This window comes from Thamnophis elegans, chromosome 5, assembly GCF_009769535.1.
Source record: "Thamnophis elegans isolate rThaEle1 chromosome 5, rThaEle1.pri, whole genome shotgun sequence".
In the NCBI taxonomy this organism is placed as follows: Eukaryota; Metazoa; Chordata; class Lepidosauria; order Squamata; family Colubridae; genus Thamnophis; species Thamnophis elegans.
The window spans coordinates 76,339,418-76,364,607 of record NC_045545.1 but is presented as its reverse complement, the minus strand read 5'-3'; the positions used below and the strand labels follow the sequence as shown (position 1 = coordinate 76,364,607).

The window sequence follows — 25,190 nt, the reverse complement described above, 5'->3', positions numbered from 1 at the left end:
AGTTAGAGGGCACACCTTCTTGCAACTGCTGATACTAAATTTTGGAATTAATATTCTCTTGGTTTTCAGACTAAATGCAATAGGTGCACCTGAAAAAAATGGTCAGTTTTATTTAAATCTGATGGCTGATTTTTTTTAAAAAAATATAATTTTTCTTTAATTTTCAAAACAAACACAACACATCCTTCTTTACATGCTGTAGAAAGTGTATCAGTTGGTTACAAAAAGACTTTCGTGCATCTCTTCCATAGTCAACAAACATAATTCATATTAACTCAAGTTTTTTAACAGATATTTATACATATTACCATCATCATATCTCCATTTTCATTTGACTATAATTATTTAAACGTCCATCATAAAATATACCAAGATTTAATACATAACCATATACTGGCCTTTCATTTACTATTTCTAAAATCCTCCATTAAGACTGAATCCTTATGTCCTATTCTAGCTAAACATCCATAATATTTAATAACAAAATTTTCTAATCCTCCTTTCCAAATCACTGTTTACAATTTACATCCAGTTTCCTTATGTTATACCTATATCTATATATACGTTGTTATCCTTATCCCTCCTTTATTTAACTATATCCTGTATTATAACATTTTCCCCTAATAACCAAAGCTTTAACTGTATCTAAGTTCTTTTTTTAATTAACCTTTAGATATAATCCAAAGGGATTTTTAATCACTAAGTTTAACTAGTTTTAAATTATACTCTTCCATCTATCAACCTGTATCTTTCCAGTAGCAAAACAGTCTCATATCTTCTGCCATTTGTGGTGTCAGTCCTCTAATCATCTCCTTAATCAACTTTGTATGGACTCCGCTTAGCAACTCCTTGCTTATAAAATCTGTCATGTAATCTCAATGCCCTTCTTCTGTTTCCTTAATCAGCTTATCTTTGATTGTCAGTAGTATTATCAATGATATTGCTAATAAAATTTATCTCTTTAAATCCATATTTTTTTTTGTTTTTTCTTTTTCTGTATCTTGCCATCTGGGGTAGAGTTCCCCTCCATTTAGTTCCTCTTTCAGTATTCCACTCGTTCCATTTTCAGAGAGAAACCAATTACCATAAATATCAGCAAATTTAATTTCTTTATATTCATTTTCCACTTCGATTTTTTGGGGTTTTAACCACCATGTTTTCCACTTGATAAACACCCTCAACGATAAACACCCTCAACTTCTTCATTATATTTTGCTGTTAGATGCTCTAAGTCTTCCAGCTTCTTCTCTATCCTCTCATATGTATTTGATAATTTCTGTATTTCTGAGAATATCTTTTGCAGACTTAAGGTTTTTTTCTGCTGTTGAAATTGTGCCATTATCTCCAGCTAACAAACACAGCTGTTCTAGCTTGGAAGGTTAATAAGATAGAAGAAAACTTAATCCATTCATTTTAAAAGGCTTGCATAAATCCCATCCTTGAAGATAGCATCTAAAAAGTAAGATAACCCACTGTCCAAAACCATTCCAAATTTAATTCTGCCGCTTATTTCTTCTGTTCTCCAATTTAAATTAATTTTAAGTTTTTTATAGGCAGTCTTTTTTTAAAAAATAGTAAAAGTTCCTCACCAGCTGGAAACAATTTCTCTTTCCGTATCCTTCCGTTTTGGAGCCACCCCGACTTTGTCAGCCTTGGCTGGATTTTTTGTCACCAGCTTGAAGAACTTCTCTTGCCTCGATCAGGGACTTTGCGATGTCCCTGTGGTCAGCAAGACGTATTCTTCCTGTTCGCTGTCTCTGCAGGACGGTTTAGGTCCGATTGGACCACCCAGCGGCAAAAGTATCAACTGAGGTCTCGGAGCATTGAGACAGCACGTCCGTATCGTCGCGACGTTGGCTCCTCCCCCTTATGATGGCTGATTTTTGTGAGGGTGCTGATTGAGGATTGGACAGAATATATTATAGTAGTGTATGGAACTTTTGTACCAACTTAGCCAAGGATTGTTTGTGTCTTATTCAAGGAATGTTCAGAGTGTTGATTAGGTACAATCTTACACATAATTAAATGCATAATTCTTATCTACTTCTCTCGTGTCCTAAAATAAGCTATTGTAAGCTTCTAATCGTACTTCCAATATTTGCAGTAGTAATCATTAATAATAGTTAATGAATGTAATTAAATTAGTTTGTGTTTGTTTAAAATTCAGTTACTTAATGGAAATATTTTTAACTTAATATTCTAGATCGTAGTAAAGCTGAAATGGATCTGAAAGAGTTGAGTGAATCAGTCCAGCAGCAATCTACTCCTGTGCCACTGATTTCACCAAAACGACAAATTCGCAGCAGATTCCATATGAATTTGGACAAAACAATAGAGAGTTGTAAAGCACAACTAGGTATGTGTATGCATTTGATATGGTTGATTGTATAGCCACCGAATACATTCTTTTTGTCAATACTTCATAAATATAGTATAATGATACAGTATTAGCTCTTTATCCAAAGAAGCCAGGATTCAGAGCCCTTCATGTTCTGATTTTTGAACAAGCAAATGCTACTTCCATATAGTATTAAAATATGAAGGATTTCTTTCACAGGATTTTGTAAGATTTGAAATCAATGGGCTGCTATGATTAGATATGTTATATACATGTTCACTGATTCACATGGCTTTACTTTTAAACTATAAGCTATTGGAAACAAATGAGGTAAAAATGTTTCTTTTTTATTATTAGGAATCAATGAAATATCTGAAGATGTTGCAGTAGAGCATAGTGACTCAGAGGATTCTGAAAAGTCAGACTCCAGTGATAGTGAATATATTAGTGATGATGAACAGAAATCCAAAAATGATCAGGAAGAAGAAGAAAAAGAAGGTATAAGAAGTGATAAAGAATCTTTAGTTGTGAAAAAAAAACTAAAGCCACCAACTCCAACAGAAGAAAAAGAGGAAATTAAAAGTACGAGCTCAGAAGTGGAGAAAATAAATAGCCCTGTCAAAGAGAAGGCAAATGTAGACTCTGATAAAGAGCTTTCAGAAAAGGGGAAAAGTTTGTCACATCCCACAAAGGAAAAACTGAAAACTAAAGAAGAGACAGACTCACCAACAGTGCATCTCGGTCTAGATTCTGATTCTGAAAATGAGCTAGTTATTGACTTAGGTGAAGACCAGTGTGGCCGTGAGGGACGAAAAAACAAAAAAGAAGCCAAGGAATCGCCTCCTAAACAAGAAGGTAGGATACTTTAACATTTTTTCTTGATCATGAAAATACTGAATACCACTTTCAGAGCTGTCCTGAAAGTCCTTAATAGAATATTTTTTGTATTTCTAGACGGATGAAAACAATTTATTTAAAAATGGATCTGTTATGTTCTTCTACCTTTGTGCAACCAAAACTTATATGACTTTTACATAAAAGAAACTTTTATATAATAGGAAGGAGTTAGCAACCTCAAGATAATCCAAAGATGTCTTCAGGTACAAAAGTACTTGAGGAATATAAAAAAAGACTACTCCAGCAAGTCAGTACAAGTAGTATAAGTAGTGCTGCTTTAAGGTCCATTTGTTCAGTGACTGTTCAAAGTTATGATGGCACTGAAAGAAATGGACTTCCAGCCAATTGCAGCACCTTCATGGTCACATGATAAAAATTCAGGCCAGCCAGCCCACATTTATGGCTGCCCCTCATCGCCTAGCTCTTCCTTGTCATTTTTCCTGCTTTCTCTTCACTAGTCTAACCCTCCCAGCCATGCATGGGACTCTTTGGACTTGCCACACTGTGGCTTTGGGGTTACTTGCACCCTGACCCACTATTGCTGCGCTGTGCCTCACACACCCCACACCCTCTATACTTGGACCACAACGTGTTGGCGATCTGCACCCTCCTCTTTCTGGCAACAGCCCTGCCCTGCCACATCTTGCCAGCCAACTCTACCCCAATCCCACAGTGCTTGTGCCTTGCTGACCATTCACGCACTTTCCTCCAGTCCCTTTGTGCTCACATGGCACAATGTCTGCCATCTTTGCACCCATTGTTTCCTTCACCTAAGCAGCAGCTATCCCCACCCATGCCTTGCCAGCAACATGCACACCTTACTTTAGTTCCACTGCCCTCGCACTACACAGTCTCCATTAGTCCTGCTGTGCTTGCATTGCATCTTGTCAGCAACTTGTGCACCCACCCATACCTTTCCAAGCACCCATGCACCCTCCCTCACTGGGCTACAGTCACTTAGCTGCCTACCAACCTCCTTATAAACCGCCTGGCACTTGCAACTTCTTGCCAGTTTCCCCATTGACTTTACTTTTTGGAAGCTGGCAGGAAGTTGCAAAGAGGTTTTCACTTAACAATATATGGTCCTCATGTAAAAACAGCAATGGGAACTTACATCTGTTGTTAACAGAATTTGCCATCACTTATAAATATGGTCCACATGTTGTACTTTACAACTACATAACGTAGCAATGTAAATTCCGATTCCAGGTACTTTAGTTAACCATGATCGTCTGTGTAGGAAAAGAAAAAGAAAAAAGCACGAGAGAGGGGAATAATGTGAAAAGGGAACTAATATAAGCCAATTGGGTGAAATGGTGTAGAAAATCTAATTGTACTGTAGTAGTCAACAAATGGGTGTGATTAAGAAACTACAAACTGTTCCTCCTGTGGCTTGTTTAGGGTTTTATTCAAACAAGCGACTCTGGCTCATTTTTCAGAATGAGTCAGTAAAAGAAGCTGGAGTCATTAAACCAAATATATGGAGAGGGTAAAGAAAATAAGTTACATCAGTTGCACAATATTACAATACAGTATTGGGACTTAGGTCAGTTTGGATTCCCAGTCAGAAAAAAATTCCCATACTTCTCAATTGGCATTCTCATGGCTAAAGAATTACTTAGAAAACCAACAAACTGGAAAAGGTCCAAATAATCATTTTATGAGTTCAGAGCTAGCAGTTTACAGCCAATTACTGGTCTCTTGCCCAGTAATGGCAAGAGCAAGAACCACAAAGCTGTATAGATATTACATAATAAAGTAATCAAGGATAGTCTGTGTGCACAGAAAATCCTAAATAAAGAACTGCTTTATAACTAACTATTAAAGAAAATAGCCACAAGCACTGGGTATCTTTCATGATTTCAAAACATTTCAAACACATTCTTGGAAATATAACATAGCATTTCTTTGAAACTTCTTTGAAATTGAGTTGAGTCTCTAATTGTTATTCTATCAAGCTGATCATGCTTTTACAGTAGGAAGAGTTAAAGAATTATGGCAATACATATCCTTGACTCTCTCTTCCTCTCAACAAGACATGAACTCTGGCCAATTATCCCCTGACTGGCACAATATGTGAGAGGTACAGAAAAGTACACCTAAGGAAGCATATAGCACTACTATCCCTAAATAAGTAAACATACATATTGATTGAAACAGAGTTCTTATTCCAACTCACCACAGCCACAAATGTCAGTTCTGATTAAATCCACCTTTTAGTTCAGAAATATTTTTAAACAATTGAAAGGGAGGGGTTAGTAGAATGAGATCTTCAAAGCATCTGTTTCTCTTTAAACAATATTGCAAGGGAGAAGTTCATGGCTTCTGAGAAAGAGTAGATAAGGCTCAAGGGCATGCAGTGTCTGTGTTTGTGTTTCAGTCAAACCTTGCCTCTTGTGCTTACATAAGGAATCCACATGTGTGATAGCTATTTGGCATATGCTGTTCTGACTGTTCTAATCTAAATAGTGTCAAAGAAGCATTGATTATGTTTTATAAATTGCCTATCATAAGTAGAATTGAATAGAATTGGACTTCATGATTATCCTTCAGCTATGTTCATTTTTCTAAGACATTTTTGAAATCACGTTTTTCTCTTAAAATCTAAGAAGCATAAGAAGCATATTATAATTGGTGTAGTGGTTGGCCTTGAAACCGGAGGTTGTGAGTTTTAGTCCTGCCTTAAGCATGAAAAACTAGATAAGTGACTTTGGGCCAGTCATTCTCTTGGAGTCCAACCCATCTCACCAGGTTGTTGTTGGAGGGCGGGGGGGGGGGGGAAGGATGTTTGCCACCTTCAGCTAATATACAAAAACTAATGAAGGTAGGTTAAAAAATATTTTAAAAATTGCACTTACTTTTTATTCAGCTATATCACACTACTGACTTACACTCAGTTCATCATTAAGTATAATTGCAAGATTTCTTTCACCTATGTTGCCTATTCTGCATTTAATTTCTTTTCCTAAGTAAAAACATTGAATTTATTTCTATTAAGTATAGTTCATGTGTCTAACCTGTGGTTATTTTAAAGTTCTGAAGATATTAGAATTTAGTAATCTGTGTCACCTTCCATAAGAATGTTCATCTGCAAGAAATATCCTAGCACTTATAACTTAACATTGTTTCAAAAGGAAACATTCAAAAGATCCAGGAGTCATTCCTTAAGAGAATTAAAAGTTAAGGAAAGAATAGACATATGAACCTCTGCTCAGAGACACAATTAAGTGTAATTGATGGTATATAGAATGGATATATGTGTCATGCTAAATATGAATGCTAATATAGCTAAGGGTTTAAAGGTTTCCCTTATTGCTTGATGACTGCAGTTGGGACCAGCAACTTTGTTAGTAAGTGGCACATTTGTTAAGTGAGACATGTGACCATGATGGACTTACAGCCTCGTTTATACCATGGTCGTTAAGCAATTCACTCACACTTATTAAGTGAGACATAAAATGATGCACCATATGATTTTACTGCCTACTTCATTGCCCACTAAATTAAAATGGTTTGAAACTACTATTCTGTGGTAATATGTACCTGTTGGTATCGCTGTGTAGTGATACCAACTGAATCATCTGTATTGGTGAAGTGATGTATAAAGAAGTTTAATATTTCATTTGGTAGATTGTTCCTGAAACTTCTTATCCTGGGAAGGCAAACTTTGAAAATGCCTTGATTTCAGTTTTATTGTTTCAAAATCTGAAGATGATTTCAGACTCTGATACCATGGATAAATATAAATCCATCACAAAAAATATTAAAAACAGGACATATGTATAATACAAGAGAGTAAAAATGACAGGAGAGTACAGGAATGAAGAGCCAAAACAAAAAGTTGAAAACTCTCTAAGCAAATTATATACAGTATTTATTTTCATTTAATCATACTTGTGGGTGAAACTCTATTTTTGCAAAATTCTTTCTAAATCTAAATTTAAAACAGTAGACTTTCCACTTGATAACAAAGAATCAAATACTTGGGAATCAATATTTTATTATATTCCCTTATAACACTGAATTTCCAATAAATCTTTGTTCTTGGTTTTTTTTAAAAAATCTGGTTAGCTGCAGCTAAAACCCCAGTTCCTTCAAGCGTCAACAGTCAGCCTCCAGTTGAAACTCAGGTGCTTACTCGATCAGCATCTCAGACACCCCCAGCCGGTGTTACAGCTACAACAAGCGCTGCTTCTGCTGTCAGCACTCCAGCGGCAGCTACTGGAAGTCCAGTAAAAAAACAGAGACCTCTCCTACCAAAGGAAACCGTCCCAGCTGTGCAGCGGGTAGTGTGGAATTCTTCAAACAAATTTCAGACTTCCTCCCAGAAATGGCATATGCAGAAGGTACAGAGGCAGCAGCAACAACAACAACAACAGCAACAGCAGCAGCAAAATCAGCAGCAGCAGCCGCCGGCTCAGTCTTCTCAAGGAACAAGATACCAGACAAGACAGGCAGTGAAAGGTATTGCCCGCCTTTCCTAATGTCTGCTCATTGCAATACGTTCACAGTAGTTGTGCCCAGACCTCAAATATTAATTGCACAAAAATGAGATCATCAAACATTCCACAACTATATATACTAAGAAACCTTTCAGTTGGAATATGAATTGCCCAGTCCTTTTATCGATGATCTAATTAACCGAGTAGATTTAACATAAAAATAATATAAGAACACAGGTTATTATGATAATAACACTATGGTTAGTGATAAGTTGAATCTAGATCAGGGGTGTCAAATTCACGGCGTCACGTGACATATCATGACTCCCCCCACCTTTGCTAAACTGGGCATGGCCAGCGCGTGGTGCATCTGGCCTGTGGGCCGCAGGCTTGACACCCCTGATCTAGATACACCACCCTATAAAAGGAAAACCGCCTCTCAAATATGAAAGTATTTTGAAACCAGTAGATGCTTCTCTTATGTAGGATGAAGTGGTTATTTTCTCTGACCATCCTTTCTTCACAAGTGATTCCTGGGAGGAGATTGCAGGAGAAAGAAAAAAATGGATCTATCTCCTCCTTCGATTATGGGCTGAACTCTCTTTAAATAAACCTCTTAATATTGTATATTAAGGGACAGTTATGATTGTATTTGTACCAGCAGTCTTTCAGATATTTTTAATATTTATGATATACTAGTATATATTATGATATATAGTATATAACAAAACTAGTTAATATTGCCTGTATTTTGTTTTAAGAAATTTAAATATTGCAGTCTTTGGAACTACCTCTTCTTTTTTTCCACTGCCACTTTGATTTTACACTCAAACCTTTTAAATGATTTTGTAATGTTATAGTTTAGGGGTGTCAAACTGGCAGCCCGTGTGGGCTGGATGCGTCATGTGCTGCCCACACCCACCTTAGCTCTGTGAAGGGGAAACACATCACGTGATGGCAACATGACGCTGTGAGTTTGACACCCGTGTTCTAGTTGGTCCTTATAAACATATTGCCTTATTAATTAATAATTGGTGAACGCCTGCAGGGAATTTTACAGCTGATAAAATCAGCATGTGTACTCACTAAAATATGTCTTATGTTCCTGTCTTATCTTACGGCTGGTCTTACCTGCTAATAACATCATTCACAGATTGAATAGTATAGTTCTAGTAACTAAACTGAAAAACTACCAAATAATAATTATTTCAGAGGTGGCCTGTTTTTAATTTTCCAAATGCCTTGAAATATATAGTAACTCATTTTCAGATTTGTTTTGTATTCCAGCTGTACAGCAAAAAGAAATTACTCAGAGTACTTCAACGTCAACTATCACCCTGGTTACAAGCACTCAGCCTGTTTCTATAGTAACCAGTTCTGGATCAGCAAATACACTTTCATCTTCAGTTAATACAGACTTGCCAATAGCAACAGCTTCAGCAGATGTGGCTGCAGATATTGCTAAGTATACTAGTAAAGTAAGCTTTTAAAAAAAGGGTTATTTAATGCTTGATTTCAATTAATGCATTTTTAACATGTACCTTTAAATCACCTTTGTGATTTTCTCCATCCTCACGGATAAGATTAACATTTGCGCTCACAGAAGAACTTAACAGCAACATTTTAAGTTGTCTCCCTAAGATATACCCAGAAGATGTGTATTTTTTTTTTTACTGTTCTGTGTTTTTTTGGATAAGAAGGGCAAAACATCAACCAAAGCATTGTGGGTTTGACACCAATATTTTTAGGCTGAGAAACTAAGCAGGGTTAGGCACGATTAGTACTTAGTACTTGGATTGGAGATAGCAGGGGTATAGGCTATATGAAAAAATTGCCACACACACACACACACACACACACACACAGGGAGGGAGGGAGGGAGGGAGAGAGGGAGAGAGAGAGAGAGAAGGGATTCCATACTGTTGAAAATATCTATATGGTCACGCCTGTAAAGTCACCAGGAGTCAAACTTGTTTTGAATAAATCCTTATTCTCCCCATCAAATCTATATACCTGTGCTGCGTGTGTGTGTGCGCATGTGTGTGTGTGTGATACATTAGAAGATGGATGAGGGATTTATTTTATGATAAAAGATTGTTATAACTACATAAGAAGAGTGGACAGGGCCAGTCTTGGCAGGCCTGCTTCCCTGGTTCATTTGCCTAGAGCAGACATATCTTTTCTATTCCCCCTCCATCTCATTTACTTAATGCGCGCACGCACGTACACACACATACACGCAGAGAGAGGGAGAGAGAGAGAGAGAGTTAGCTCACGTTCTCTGCACTTACTCCTCTGAGACAAATAATCTGTTATGGTGAGAATTTAAACTGGTCCCTATAGAGCTTAGTGGAACTATGTCAAATTTCCCTTGATTATGCTCTTCTTAGGAACATGCTATTTCTTTTAATATATTTTAATTATTTTTACATTTAAAACATGCAGTACCGCGAAGTCGAAGTGACTATACATTCACATTATATACAGCTAGTCTCAACCATTAACAATTAGCCTACTTAATACATTGTCTATCTTTCTGTCCAATCACAATATATACAGTTTGTTCTAGTCTTGTCACCTTGTCTTATACCAATCATAAAATCTGTTCCAGACTTCAAAATATTCTGATTCCTCTTTATTTTTAAGTTCAAGAGTGAGGCTATCTGCTTCCGCACAGGCCAATACTTTTATGATTATATCTAGCTCTGATGGTGTATTTTCTTTTTTCCAATATTGTGCATAAGTTATGCATGCCGCAGTTAATACATGTATAATTAGATAAAGTGTATCTTTCTTAAACCCCTCCGGTATTATACCTAGGAGAAAAATTTCTGGTTTAAACAAGATTTGGTCTCCCACCATTTGTTCTAAACATAATTGAATCATTTTCCAATATTTTTTTGCCTCATTGCACGTCTACCACATATGATAAAAAATGCCTGGTGTTTTTTTTACACTTCCAATAATTTGGGGCCAGATTTTTAAACATTTTGGAGAGCCGTGCTGGGGGGAGATGCCATGTATAGAACATCTTATAAATATTTTCTGTATATGCCGTAGCCATTGTTAATTTCTGATTAAGTATCCAAAGTTTTTCCCACTTAGCCAATTCCACCTTATAACCAAAATGTTTCACCCAGGCGACCATAGTTTCTTTGACATGGAACAGGCTATTTTTAATATTCAAGGCTAATTCTAAGTCTTATTACAGAACTGATAGATAGTCTTTCATCGAGTTTAGATTATAGCATTGAGAACAAAAGGTTTAGAATGCAAATGAACAATAACCCTCAAGTTATCTAGGTTGCTCACTTGAAGAGCAAGACAAAGTCAAATAATGTTTTAGTCTTCCATCTGATCTGGGCTATATATTACCTACTTTGATATAAAAGGCACGATACCCAAATACAGATTTTAAAGCAAGCAAAGAGATTATAGGGTCTACTTTTGCCAAGTCTCCGCTGTAGTTTTTTTAAAACAGATGTTAAGGCACAATGTCAGATGGTTTCCTATAGAATACATTACTAGGTAGCTGCTGGAGATAGAGCGGCTGCTTTTGTTTGTCAAGTGAAAGCAGTGGTAAGCTTGGAAGTGGGGAGGATGCTGCTTAAACTAATACTTGTGCTTTAAATGTGGGGATGGAAATACAGTCATTGCTCTTCATCAGGCTCAGTTGCTTGGGAGTATCATTTAACTCTGGAATGGCAAATTAATGTGGCTCAGTGGCTAAGATGCCGAGCTTGTCGATCAGAAGGTCGGCAGTTCAGTGGTTCGAATCCCTAGTGCCGTGTAACAGAGTGAGCTCCCATTACTTTTCCCAGCTTCTGCCAACCTAGCAGTTTGAAAACATGTAAAAATGTAAATAGAAAAATAGGGATCACCTTTGGTGCGAAGGTAACAGCGTTCCGTGCACCTTCAGCATTTAGTCATGCCGGCCACTTGACCACGGAGACGTCTTTGGACAACGCTGGCTCTTCAGCTTAGAAATGGCCCCTAGAGCCAGAAATGACTAGCGCGCAGGTGCGGGGAAACCTTTAGCTATGAAATCTATAACCATTTTATATTCCAGTATAATCATTTTCACCATATCTGGGGTAAACAAAATTGACGGAGCTCTTCCCAGTAAATAAATATTTAATTCTGTATTTTTTTTTTTAACAGATGATGGATGCTATAAAAGGAACCATGACTGAGATATATAATGACCTTTCAAAAAATACTACTGGAAGCACAATTGCTGAGGTTCGTATTCTTAACTGTCTACGTGGGGCTGTCCTTGAAAGCCACCTAGAAGCTACAACTGATCATGAAGGCAGTGGCTAGTGTGCCACTTATTATTACTATGTGATACTCCTACTGTCAGAACTGCTATATTGTTAGTTACTTTCCACATTCAGTTCAAAGTCCTGGATGTTACTTATAAAGCCCTACATGACTTGTGACCTCGATGTCTTTGGAAACTCGGTGTCTTTGGAACCAGTATTCCCAATGGTTTCTGCTCATCCAATTAGATCTAGTAGATTGGACTCTCTTTGGGCACCTCGCAAAAGATTGTCCCCTCTTCTTTAGAACAGCATTGCCCCACCTCCTCCCTGACATTAGACTGGCTCTCTCCCTGTTAGCTGTCTGGGAAGCTGTTAAAATCTGGTTATAGTGTGAAATTGTGATAAATGGCAGTATACCTTGCTATGGTAATGTGTTTGGAGTTTCATATTCCTCTAGCATGAAATGTGTTGTAATTCTTACGTTTTTGTTGTTCGTTTTGATTTTTTTTTTTTAGTTCTGTTACTAGATAGAGTTTTCCAAGGGTTTTCTTTGGAGCTGCATTTAAGCTATAGTTAAAAATCTTACCCTTAAAATATAATATTTGTGTTAAATCAAGAGTATATACCTATGGCTTGAGGATCATTGACAGTTCTTAAAAGGCTTGATTATAATCTCTAGACTCTCTTCACAAATTGGTATCAATACAATTTTAATGTGACAGAAAGAGAGATACTTATATGGGAAGCAGTTATATTAATTGAATAGTCCATGTGAGGACTTGACTCCCTCCACTTGGGAGTGCAGGCCTTGGCACATAACTGGTTATTTTATCTGATTTTATAGAGAGCTGTCCTTAACCGTTCACAAAATTCAGTTCAAAATGCTACAGCCTAGCTCAGCTATGGCGAACCTTTTTTGGCTTGCGTGCCATAAGGGGGGGAGCGCAGGGGGGTTATGCATGGGCGTGCTGTAACCATAATGCAATGTGTGACCCCCCCAGTGCGCATGCGCGCATGAGAGGCACTCCCCCTCCCCCCATTTTTTGCATGCTTTTTTCACCCTCCCAGGCTCTACAGGCTTTATAGGAGCCTGGGGAGGGCAAAAATGCCCCTCTTTCCCCCTGGGGAGGGTGAAAAGAGCTTCCTTGAAGCCTCTAGAGGGCTTAAACCAGCCCTACGAGCAGAAGTCCATTCCCGAACTTCCGGTTTGCCCATAGGGCCAGTTTTTTTGCGCTCCGGAGGTTTCAGGGAAGCTCTTTTCACCCTCCCCAGGCTCCTATAAAGCCTCTAGAGCCCTGGGAGGGCAAAAAATGCCTTTAAAAAAGGCTGAACTCAGCTGGGCAGTGTACGCATGCGCGCTGGCCAGCTGACAAATGGCTCTGCGTGTGCCATAGGTTCGCCATCGCGGGCCTAACTAGTAACAAGTTCAATTTAGTTTCTGCATATAAAACCTCTGCTGCAGGAACTACACTGGCCTCCTCCAGCAATTGAATGTGTTGGTAGCACACTTTAAAGCACTTTGACTCCCTACTTCATATAGAATGCATCCATCCAATGAAATCCAAAAAGAAAGCCTTGCTGAGCAATTACTACTCTGATTGTGACCATTACTCCTTCTTGGGGAAGTTCCCTCCGCCCCCACAATATAAATTATCCTCAGAGTTCTAGCCAGTCCTGTCTTATTAACATTTTGGAGGGCCATGAAGACCTGGAATGGAAGGCTTATAACTGCTCCTGAAAAAAAATGTGTTATATGTTTTCAGGAATATTGCAGATTATATGTTCTTTTGTTTTTTTCACCTTAAGTATTGAAATTTTGTAAACCTTTCAGAGTAATCTAGGCTGGAGCCCTGAAAGTTAGAGGAATAACAAAACAGCCAAGTCTGAAATTAATGAAAGTTGTACATCCCTATTTCAAACCTTTTGTTTCTGTCTCTCTTCTTATGTCAACACTTGAAATTATTAATCGGATGTAGTATGCATGAGAGAGCACAGTAAAATAAAGAATGTATTTCATATGGCTGAGACTTTCTATGCTAAAAGAAACAGTATAATAACACTACTTCATGACAGATACAGCAAACTCAGTTTTTAAAGATTTTTCTTGTACCTCTACCAGAAAAGCTAGTAAAGCCTTCTATTGTACAAATTATTCAAGATCCAGTTAACATTTGGAAATACTTAATTCACACTATCATTATATCGGATTATGTACTGAATACAATACAATACAACTTTGTGTTGCGAGGGATAGTATTTACTATAATGCAGGAGAAACAAGTATATGTCTTTGGGAATAGCTTTATTCCACTTTTTGATTCATGCACATTTGCCCTCCTTTCTCTTTATTCCATTGGGAGAAAGAGTAGATGCCATTACTTATTTTGCACAATTTATAGGAAGCATAGTTATTCTGATCTTATTAACAACACCAAGATATTTTTCCATGAAAATGATTAGTTTCTAAATAAAGATTGTCATCCGTGCAATTGGATTTCCTTTCATGGTCTCTCTCCCTCCCTCTTCCCTATGCACCCAGATTTGATTTAAAGAGTTCCCCCTCAGAAAGAAATGTGGGGATAGAGGAGAAAGAAGGATTTCATTCTATTTTGACTGACACTCCTGTTGTTATTCTTTTTTAATATTTTAGATTCGTCGTCTGAGAATTGAAATTGAAAAGCTTCAGTGGTTACATCAGCAAGAGCTCTCAGAAATGAAACATAATCTGGGTATAAAAATAACATTATTTTTGTTAAATATTTTGGGGGTTCATGGTCCAGTATGTAAAGGAATATCTGTGCGGCTCTGTTTTCCATATATATAATCAATTATAGAAGTCTAGCTCAGTTGTCACAGTATGTCATCATGATAGCTAATAAACCTAAATTGTTTGGTAATTATTTCTTGAAAGACATCTAAAAAATAGTGGATTGTTTCAAAAATAAAAAAATGGAAGTTCTTAAGATCTTATACAATATGTAATCTTATTGTAAAAGATCTTAAGAACTTCCATGTTTATTTTTTATTTATGCACATTATAGTCTACATTTGTCTGCCTTTATTGTAATAAATCAGCAACTCTTGTTTCACTTAAGGTAGCTTACCATTTTATTACTTAACAGATAGGCCATTTAAATACTGTTAGATTACATGCTGTTCATCTGTTACCTAGAACTCACAATGGCTGAAATGAGACAAAGCTTAGAGCAAGAAAGAGACCGTTTAATCGCTGAAGTGAAGAAACAGCTGGAATTAGAAAAGCAACAAGCTGTGGATGAGACCAAAAAGAAGCAGTGGTGTGCCAACTGCAAAAAAGAGGCCATCTTTTACTGTTGTTGGAATACCAGCTATTGTGACTATCCTTGCCAACAAGCTCATTGGCCAGAACATATGAAGTCTTGTACACAATCAGGTAATTGGCTAGTGTTTCTACAGTTACACTGTTTATCTATTTGTGAATGAATCTCACCTCCATTTTTAAACTCTCTTGGTTTTTATTTTAGCTACTGCAACCCAGCAAGAGACAGATAGTGAAGTTAATTCAGAAACATTAAACAAAGCGTCCCAACCTGGCTCCAGTGCACAGCCTGCGCCTACAGAAGCAACCAATGCTCCAAAGGAAAAAGAGGCAGTTGTGGAAAAAAGCAAGGAAAGTGTTACGGTAAGTATGTCCTTCCATGGTGCAGCCTTGCTTTAAGGTTTATTTTTAAAAGCTGTACAAAGCAATAAATGGGATTTTATTTTATTTTATTTTATTGCGGGCTGGTGAAATACCTTTCTCTTTATTTTCCCCTTTTACAGAGTTAGTTTTTAGGGTTCAAAGTTGTATCTAATATTGTATGTGCTACTCTTTTTTTTAAATCATGGCATAAGAATTCTCATGTGATTTTGCCCTGTTTCCACCCACTTGGGATGTAGTGACTGCTCAGGCTCATCACAAATATCCCTCAGACTTCTCTTATTTTGAAATACACACTTACACACAAGTTTTCCTGTCAAGTGCTGAAAGCTGAGTTTTGAAAGTATTATCCACATCTTTATCTAATTCAGTATCCTTACTTTTCTGCAGATTCTATAGATACTAGAATTGCTAATCGTATATAGATAACTATTATTGTTCTCTATCTTGCATGGGTCAAATATGGGTCCTGGCTTTCTTATTAAAACAAAACTAGCAGTTACAATAAAACTTTATTAACAAGTACATTTCTGATTTCTATCCATTCTTGTATGTCCCTATTAGTTTTTCTTAAAGCACAATAGTACATTCTGTTGAAAAAATAAACTCTTTTATCATGACATTTTATCTCAGTTACACTAGAGATGGTATTTAGCAGGTTCTGATCAGTTCTGGAGAACCGGTAGTTCGGAGAACCGGTAAATACCACCACTGACTGGCCCGCTTCAATCTATTCTCTGCCTCTCAAGTCCCAGCTGATCGGCAGGGAATGGGGATTTTGCAGTATCCTTCTCCAGGAGTGGGGAGGGAATAGAGATTTTACAGTATCCTTCCCCTGCCACGCCCACCAAGCCACAACACGGCCACCAAGCCATGCCCACAGAACCAGTAGTAAAAAAAATTGAATCCCACCACTGAGCTACACCTCAAGAAGTCAGTATCTCTTACAAAACTATATAATTTAATTGTCTTGCTTTATTCTAAGGAAAGGAATCATACGTCTTGTGCATTCTAGAGAGAAAGAAAGGATGGCCCAAAACATATTTAGAATGGAAGACACTGAAAAATGTTATATTTCTTAACAAGAAATTGCTAAATAGATACCCAATTACCTTACTTGTAATTGTACTGTGCTCTCTGTGATAGGTTTCTTATCATGAAATATTTTTCTTTGGAAATCTCAAATTGCATTCACATGATTGTTATATATGTTTGAAACATCAAATTGTATGCATTGCTCACTTTCATATTTTAAATTTTGCTTTTATTTATAAAACTGTAACCTGTGAATTCATTAAACTGTAAGGTTTTTTTTTAAGCCAAGCACTGACATTGTTATGGGTTAAATCCAGAGTTTGGTTTCACAAATGGAGAACATTTGTGAACAAGTTTCACTAAGAACCAAAAGATGGATAGAAGATAATTTTTAGCTGATTCTCATCTATCACAGTACCTAGCACTATGTCTCAGGCTTCAGGAAGATCTCTCAACTCTTCCTTGTCTCCCATAGCAGATTGATGGGTTTTTTGGTACAGCAGAGAGGCGGAATCTATAAAAATCATTTCCCCTCTTCCCCCAGCAATCAGAGGCAGTCCTTCCATTTAGGAAAGGCAAGATCTAAACCTAAAACCATGTTAATAAATAGGTGGCATTGACATAAAAACAACCTTTCACTCTGGTTACCTGTGCTGTCTCTGCAGATAGCAACAGGTGTGACAAGCAGCCAGCCTATAAAGTTGGTCCAGGTATCGCAGACCACTACCTATATACCAACTACTCAACCCACAATTGTAAGTACTGTTTTTGCCATTGAAACAGCTCATTTATTTTGGAGGGAGGATGGGTTTTCTCCTGTGTTACCACAATATGAATTCACTGGTCTTAACTCAATTTGCTGTGCAAAATGATTTATTTTGCTATACATTTCCATTTCTTTTACACCATACATTGTCATCTAGGACAATCAAAGATTCAAGTTTTATTTATTGATTTAAAATTCTATATTACTATTATAGTTTCTGAAGCACTTTAGGGAAAGCTATGCTATTCTTCATCTGTGGTGTTTTGTGTAATTTCAAAATTGCATTAAACTTAGGAATCGTCATGTGCTATAATTAATTGATTGACTAAGAAGCATCAGGGGCTAGTAGTAAGTACATGGTGGTAAGGGTTTTGTCAAAAGGCTAGTATTTTGATGGTGGTAGGATATAAAAAGGTAGAAGTTGAAAGTCAATATATCACTAGATAGAAAGTGAAATTTGCAGTTAGTTTCTTTTTGTAGCTAATCTGACAACTTAGTTTTCCCAGTGAATAGTTTCAGTTCCACATAGAATTCACCTTTGCTTCTTTTCTGTGACACATAAATAAACAACAGAATTGGAAACATTTCATGATTTGATCATGGACGAAAGCTGGCTTGTATAAACAAATCTAGTTGGATGAGGCAAGAGGACCTGTTTCAGTAATTAGGCAAGCTAGAGGAAGTTAGATGGAGAGGAAATATGGCTGTATATAACAACCAGCTCATTAAGAAATTCACTGATTTATTTATATACTTTCTCAATTAAGTAAGTAAATCTGGGTGGCTTATAGAATTCTAGATTCTAGGAGATTTCCACATCAATTTCAGCCTGGACTGTCTGGTATGACTCAGGAATTCATAGCAATTGTGACATTTTATGACATTGGATCTTAGAGGCAAAGCAGACTGCTGACATACTCGGTTGGTCTTTTATTTTGGTTGAAAGAATGATTCATGGGTGAATTCCCATTGTCATGAATGGACCACTGCCTGGTTAAGGTAGGACTTGCAGTCAATCTCCATCTGTGCAGGGGTAGAGGACAAATTCAGTTTGCTTTTCCAAACAGTTTCTTGGAACTACTGGTTTTTCCAAGGAGTCATAACAGTATTCTGGAATAGATTTTTCAGGCAATTCAGACAATGCTTCATTGAGTTCTAGAATTGGGAATTTACTAGAGTGGTAAACACAACTGCATAAATACCATCTTCTCTTTTTAAAATCCTCATGGTATATAGCCCTGTGGAATGAAGGAGAAAGTAAAATGAGCAGAACATTAATGACAGACAATTCATTATAACACCAGTAAGGCACAGCATGGAGGTCATTGGAGAATCTGTGCTGTGACAATTTATACAAAAGGAAGTGATACTTTGTTGCATGACCATATCTAAATATTCTTGCATAGTTGTTTAAAGTTGTGGGGCAATTAACATTCATTAACATTAATGAATGCTAATTTTAATTAATACTAATTAATTAACCATCAGTCTCTGAATTTGGAATTGGAACTTTCCATAGCTTTTTGTGATAACTGGGTGTCAGTTATTTTCTAGGTATAGTACAAAGTGTTTCGTATTATTTGAATGGCTTACATGGATTCATCCTAGGTCACATGAGAGAATACTTTCTCCTACAAGATCCACTAAGATCATCAGTGCTTCCCACTAACCACTAAAATTGTGCATTGGATTTAATGTCTTAAATATTCTGGATACTTTAAATTGTTAATAGTTTTTTTATTTTATTTACCCAAGCAATTTGGTCAGTCAATGGACTAAAAAGTAAACAGACAGAATAGAATAGAATATTTGGAGATTTCCTTATTGATATGGGCAGTGATGCCTTTAGTTTAAGATTAGGCCAGGGTTACAATTTGGTTTGTGCTCCATCTAGTATCAGGGAAGGTGTTGGAAAGTGTCAGAGTTGTATGATGTAGGCTGTTTTGCATTTTGAGGGCATTGATGGTAAGGACAAAACAAGTATTTTAAGACTTGGAAGCCCCCAGTCCTCGAGAAGTAAAAAAATCCAACATTTTAGCTCTGTCAGAGAACAAATATGCTATTAGATTCCACATTCATCCTAGAGGTTACATATCATTGAGTTATGTCTTTGTTCCATACCCGTATTGGCAATATGCATAAACCTCATTTAAATTTTTAAGCCAGTGCTTTTCCCAAAATCTTTTAATGCTCAACAAACGAATCCAGAGAGATAATAAAATCTCCCGGGAACTATGGAGGTGGGGATGGTGATGACTGACAATTGGAAATATCCTGTGCTTTGAAATTTGACCTGCTTTATGCTACGATTGGAAAATGATAATATGCAGCATTCTTCAACTAAAGTTCATGCTTGTACTATAGGTAGATCTAATTTACCAACCACAATTTCAATTGATTGCTAAGCCACACACAGTGATTAAGTGTAATGTCCTGTGGCCATGCCAACTTATGGTCATTAAGTGCGATATCATTTGATTGTAACTGCAGTTTCCTGATGGCTTCTCCATTGATTTTGCTTGTCATAAGCTAACTGTGAAAGTTGTAATGGCAATCACACGACCATAGGATGCTGCAACCATCATAAACATACATCGGTTGTAAAGCATCCAAATTGTGATCACATGAGCACAAGGACACTGCAGTGGCAGCAACTCCAAGAACTGGCCGTAACTCACCTTTTTCAGCACTGATTGTCATAAGTTCGTAACGTACGATTAGTCAATAACTTATTAGTAGTAGTAAGTGAGGACTACCTGTTCATGCTTGTTTGTTTTCTTAACTCAGTGGTTGACCAGACTGACTGGGATACAGAATGCACTAATTCAGTCTAGCCAACTATATTTAGTCTACCATGTTATATAAACTCAGTCAAAATCATTTATTTAGCAATGTGTTTTGCTAACCATTTTCAATCATAAAATAATTATATTTAACAGTCAGGTCTGATTTTGGACTTTCTCCTTTACTTTGTAAATTGCAGTTTAGCTCATATGGTTGTGGTGCTGAAACTGCAGTATCCTTCCGTCATAGTGCATCACATTTTTCCCATTATCTGTTTTTGTTGCAATGTACATTGCAAAGGACAGCTTTAAATAAGTTGAGGCTGATGCCTTTAAAATAAAAGGATTACCCTGATAAACTTCTCCATATCATAATATGATTTATCCTTATCATATATAGTAGTCATTCCCAATCTTTGGGAGGTTGTGGATGCATGTGATATTAAGTTAAGCTGGAGCCACAGATACCAAATCATATCATGATACAGGTAGTTCTCAGGTTATAACCACTCATTAAATGACTGTTCAAAGCTTAACCATGTGATGAACAAATGGTAGTTTCTGACTGGTCTTTGGAGTTGTGGCCATTGCAGCATCTCCACAGTCATATGGTCATGATCCAAGACCCAGCTCACAATTATTACATCACAATGGACCATAGTCAACCTGTTGGCTTCCCACAAGCAAAGTCATAGAGAAAGCCATCAGAAAGTCGGAGGTTGCAGGCCTTGCTTATGACCTGTGTGGTCTCAATGTCAGCAATTGTCATTGCAGAAAAAATGACACCTGTCACGTGCTGTCATGCTTTATGACTGCATCTCTGAGCAACAGTAATTCCAGTTCCCATTGCTGTCATAATCCGAAGACTGTGTCCATACCAGGGAAGCAGTGCAACAGCCTCCAGCCTTTGCTACCCTTTGGTGACCGAAGTTTCTTTAAGGAAGGAAAGGAAAGGAACAGGAGTGGAGGTGTGATGGATTATAGACAAGAACTGTACTTTCTAAGAGCACCAAAACTGTAAATAAAATAACTTGGTAGAGGGACTTTGGCTGACATCAATGTGTATCTCACTGGTAGCTCCAAATGTACAATATATACATTTACTCTCATGTATGTCATCATAATGTTGATATTTATATGCTCTATAGCATGCCCAAATTCATGAATTCTTTTTCCATAGATACTAAAAATTGTTTTATTGTATTGGTTGATTTTAATTGTATGCTTCTAGAATTATGGAATGCATATTGAGTTTTGTAATAAACTTACCAGGTGGGCTCCTCTACTATTATACTTTTCAGAATGAGATTTTTAAAAAATAATATACTAGCTGATAACCCAGCGTTGCCTGGGTATTTATTTATAGGGGAGAAATGTCAGGACCAAACACAATTTCTAATGTTGGATCCCCGCCCCTTTATCAGAGGGAGCCCCTTGTGGAGTACTGTGAAGCAATTACCATGGCAACTCCACTTCCCTGCACAGTAGAAGCACAACAGGCTGTATCTTAACAGAACACACCCACACCCTGAGGGGTGTTAGGAGTGTGTCATCCCCACAGTATTTTTTTCCAGAGAGCAAGTCATTTGTGTACCAAGTTTGGTTGAAATTGCTTGAGGCGTTCCAGAACGCACACATTCTTCTAATCTAGTTCTACCAGCAGCAAGAACAGGGAGCAGTAAAGATATGTAAATACTTTAGATTCAGACTTTGAAACGGGCCGATCCACTTTTAGTTAAAGTGAAACATTTTATTATGGTTGGAACAATCCAACACTTTGTTTAATTTCAAAACTTCAAGCTAGAAAAGTTTTGGTTTTGAATTATTTTGCACTTATCTAAGACATCTTTGTCTGAGAGGTGACAAAGAATAAATAATACTTCTAGTAGTTGTGTGTGTGTGTGTGTGTGTGTGTGTGTGTGTGTGTGTGCATACATACATATACATATACAGTGCATTTAGAAAGTATTCAGACCGCCTTGACTTTTGTCAATTTTGTTGTGCTTCAGTTGCTGAAAATCATTTCCCCCTTCATTAATCTATATTCAGTACCCCATAATGAAAAAGTGAAAATAGAGTTTTAGAAATGTCTATAAATTTATTAAAAAGAGAAAACTGAAAGATCACATTGGCGTATTCAGACCCTTTGCAACAACATGTGAAATTTAGCTTAGGTGACTCCCATTTCTCTACATTGTTTGAAAATGAATTTCAATAGCTCTAGAATCAGGCTGCAGCATAACAAAATTGACAAAAGTGAAGGGAGTCTGAACACTTTCTGAATCAGACTATTGAATAAAAAACTAGCATATAACACTTGAATACTGTGGGCATAAATATATATATTTACAAATATTACTAAAGATTTTATTCCAAATCTAGTTTGGTTAAAAATGTGCAAGAACAATTGGTAAATTTTTGGAGGATGAAATTATCAATGACTAATCAAATGGATAAATGGCAAGCCATTAATGCAGTGAATTGATGCTATTACAAGTTACATAAAGAGGATATATAAACACGTGTGTGTTAAAATTTATAAAAAAATACTTTGAATGAGTGTATTTTGCTTGACCGATGTGACATTTTTTGATCTAGCAAGATTATTTTTAAATTCTTTTTCTGTGACTATGCAAAGTTTGATGAATAAGAAAGACATAAATCAAATGAAAAAAAATGTTTGACCAACGTTTATCAGTCTGTTTTCTTCTAAATAAATATTTCAACTACATAATCCTCCAGATAGCAAATAATGATATTTGAGGGATTATGGGAATAAATCCAGGTTGAGGAAAATAGTATTGGGTATTTATTTTATTAATTACTGAGCCAAAATGGGAATCTGTATTGATATAGATTGCATTTAAATATTATAGTTGATAAAGTCACCATTGAAATTATGATTATATACTCACATGTTGGCATTTTCTATTTTGAAGCATTTCCAGTAAATAATTTCTAGAATTATAAAATAGTCCTGACAACCAGTGCAACTATTTGTCTAACACACTTATGAATTAATGGCATTAATGGATTTTGATCTTTTGAAGACCGATTTTTATTTTGTCTTGAGTTTTAAAGTATTATTTAAATAGTGTACAGGGTATTCATTGTTCTTCACTAAAGGTCAGCATATTGATATCTTCAAAACATTAAACACCTGCTCTGTTATGTCATTTATTATTAATGAATTACTTGCAAATATATTGAAAAACATTTATTTGCAGGCTTGAGAATGCATATTGTGGAACCAAACACTAGCCAACCCCCCCCCCCCCAAACCTCTGTCTTGTATCATTACCAGTTTACAATGGTGGTGTGCGATGAAGTCTTTGATGATAACTTGTTTGGGCTTTGTGCATGACACAGTTCTGCATTTCTGAGACGATGTATCTTTTTGCTTTAAATCTGCAGACCATTCCGGTGGTAGTAAGTCCTACAGCTGGGACCATGGCAATGAGAACAGGAGTTCAGTACGTTCAAACAACAATGCCTGTCCAAGTACGAAGAGTCTAACTGCTAACCAAGGAGACCAGGCAACTGTTGGAATAATAATAATCTCTTCATTAGAAATGTGAAAAAAAAATGCCTACAGGTTTTGGATTAACCTCAAAGGTTGAGACTTTTACCTTTGTACATGTGTACAAAGCAGTTAACTACACTACATTAATGTAAAGCATTAGTGTTGGCTTTAAAAAGCCAGAGGACAGTTAAAATTGATGGTAAATCTATACTGTTGTAAATTATGTACAATTTGTGGATGACGTTAAGAGTGCCATCCCTTTTTTATATTTGTACTGACTTTAGCACATGTTGGAAATTTGTGAAGGAAAGACTAAATCAGGCTTGCCACAAATGTCGTCGACAGGAATGATCTTCTGGGAATGACAGTTGCACATAGAAACCATTCTTCCTCTTTAGAGTTTAAAGAAGAAAAGAGCTGAAGTACCTGGCTTATATTTGGAAAAGAAGACAATGCCTTGTGTATGCAACTGAAATTAGTGCTGGCGATTTTAAAAAAAGATAATTTTCAATCTTTGGGTCCCAAGTACATTAAACAGCAAATTTTTGTGTAGCGTATTTAATGTGAGAGAGAATGTTTACAAAAAATAAAGTTTTGTTAATACTAAGGAAAAGGAAGCAAGAACCTTAATAGCAGTTGGCAATACAGTAATCAAATATTTTGGACACAAGTGGATCTGGGAGACATCCTTCCTATTGGGTTTATGCACACATATACATCCATACAAGATTTTCTGGAGGACTTTGGAAAAAGGGAACACAAGAACGAGAAATGGCCAGGTCACTTGGAGAAATGGGCAAAAGACATTGATGCTGGGCTAGAGCATGTATTATGGGATTTTTTTTTTATGTTTTTATGTGAGCATGAAGCAGTACAGTATGAGAGAGAAAGTAATCCATGAAAACACTGTCTGTTACACTTATACTGTAGTATCATTTTGTATGTTGTGTAAACAAAAGCATTGAACAAAGCAAGATGATGTATGTATATGAGCAAATTTAATTGTATGATATCATTCCAGTACATTTTGCTGTACATTTTAGTCATAATTGATTTCTCCCATTGTTTATAAAGAATGCAGTCTGTACAGTCTCCAGCTAGTATGCACATTAGAGGAAAGAAAACAAAATGAACAAGAAAAACAAATCAAGAGCAGACTATTTGTGAATTGCAGTTGTGTCAAAGATAGCCTAGCTGGCCTTATTTGTGAAGCATAATTGCTTTTAGCATATGGAAGTATTTTTTCACATTTTCTTTGTATAAAATTTGTATTAAACTAAATATCTTTTTTGCTTCTTGTGTTTCTTTAAGACTAAAACAGGTGGCACACACTAAACCAGTGTTTCTCAACCTTGGCGACTTTAAGTCCTGTGGACTTCAACTCCCAGAATCCCCCAGCCAGCGCAGTGTTGAGAAACACTGCACTAAACTATGGGGCTTCCATTTTTTCTGACTTCTTTTT

General features: G+C 36.6%; 1 protein-coding gene across 5 annotated transcripts in view; it reads left to right on the top strand.

Moving 5' to 3' along the window:
- The window catches only part of ZMYND8 (zinc finger MYND-type containing 8), a 93,315-nt gene extending 68,974 nt beyond the window's left edge, over positions 1-24,341 (top strand). For 4 of the 5 annotated variants that reach the window (XM_032217681.1, XM_032217683.1, XM_032217680.1 and 1 more), the window contains 10 exons: positions 2,204-2,356; positions 2,696-3,193; positions 7,307-7,699; positions 8,965-9,155; positions 11,839-11,919; positions 14,593-14,671; positions 15,115-15,354; positions 15,446-15,603; positions 17,322-17,411; positions 23,620-24,341. In XM_032217681.1, coding sequence (XP_032073572.1) covers positions 2,204-2,356; positions 2,696-3,193; positions 7,307-7,699; positions 8,965-9,155; positions 11,839-11,919; positions 14,593-14,671; positions 15,115-15,354; positions 15,446-15,603; positions 17,322-17,411; positions 23,620-23,721 — 1,985 coding nt within the window. In that variant the 3' untranslated portion in view covers positions 23,722-24,341. The remainder of the gene's footprint in view (positions 1-2,203; positions 2,357-2,695; positions 3,194-7,306; positions 7,700-8,964; positions 9,156-11,838; positions 11,920-14,592; positions 14,672-15,114; positions 15,355-15,445; positions 15,604-17,321; positions 17,412-23,619) is intronic. The other variant, XM_032217685.1, reaches the window with a different exon arrangement.
- The last annotated feature ends 849 nt before the right edge of the window (positions 24,342-25,190 follow it).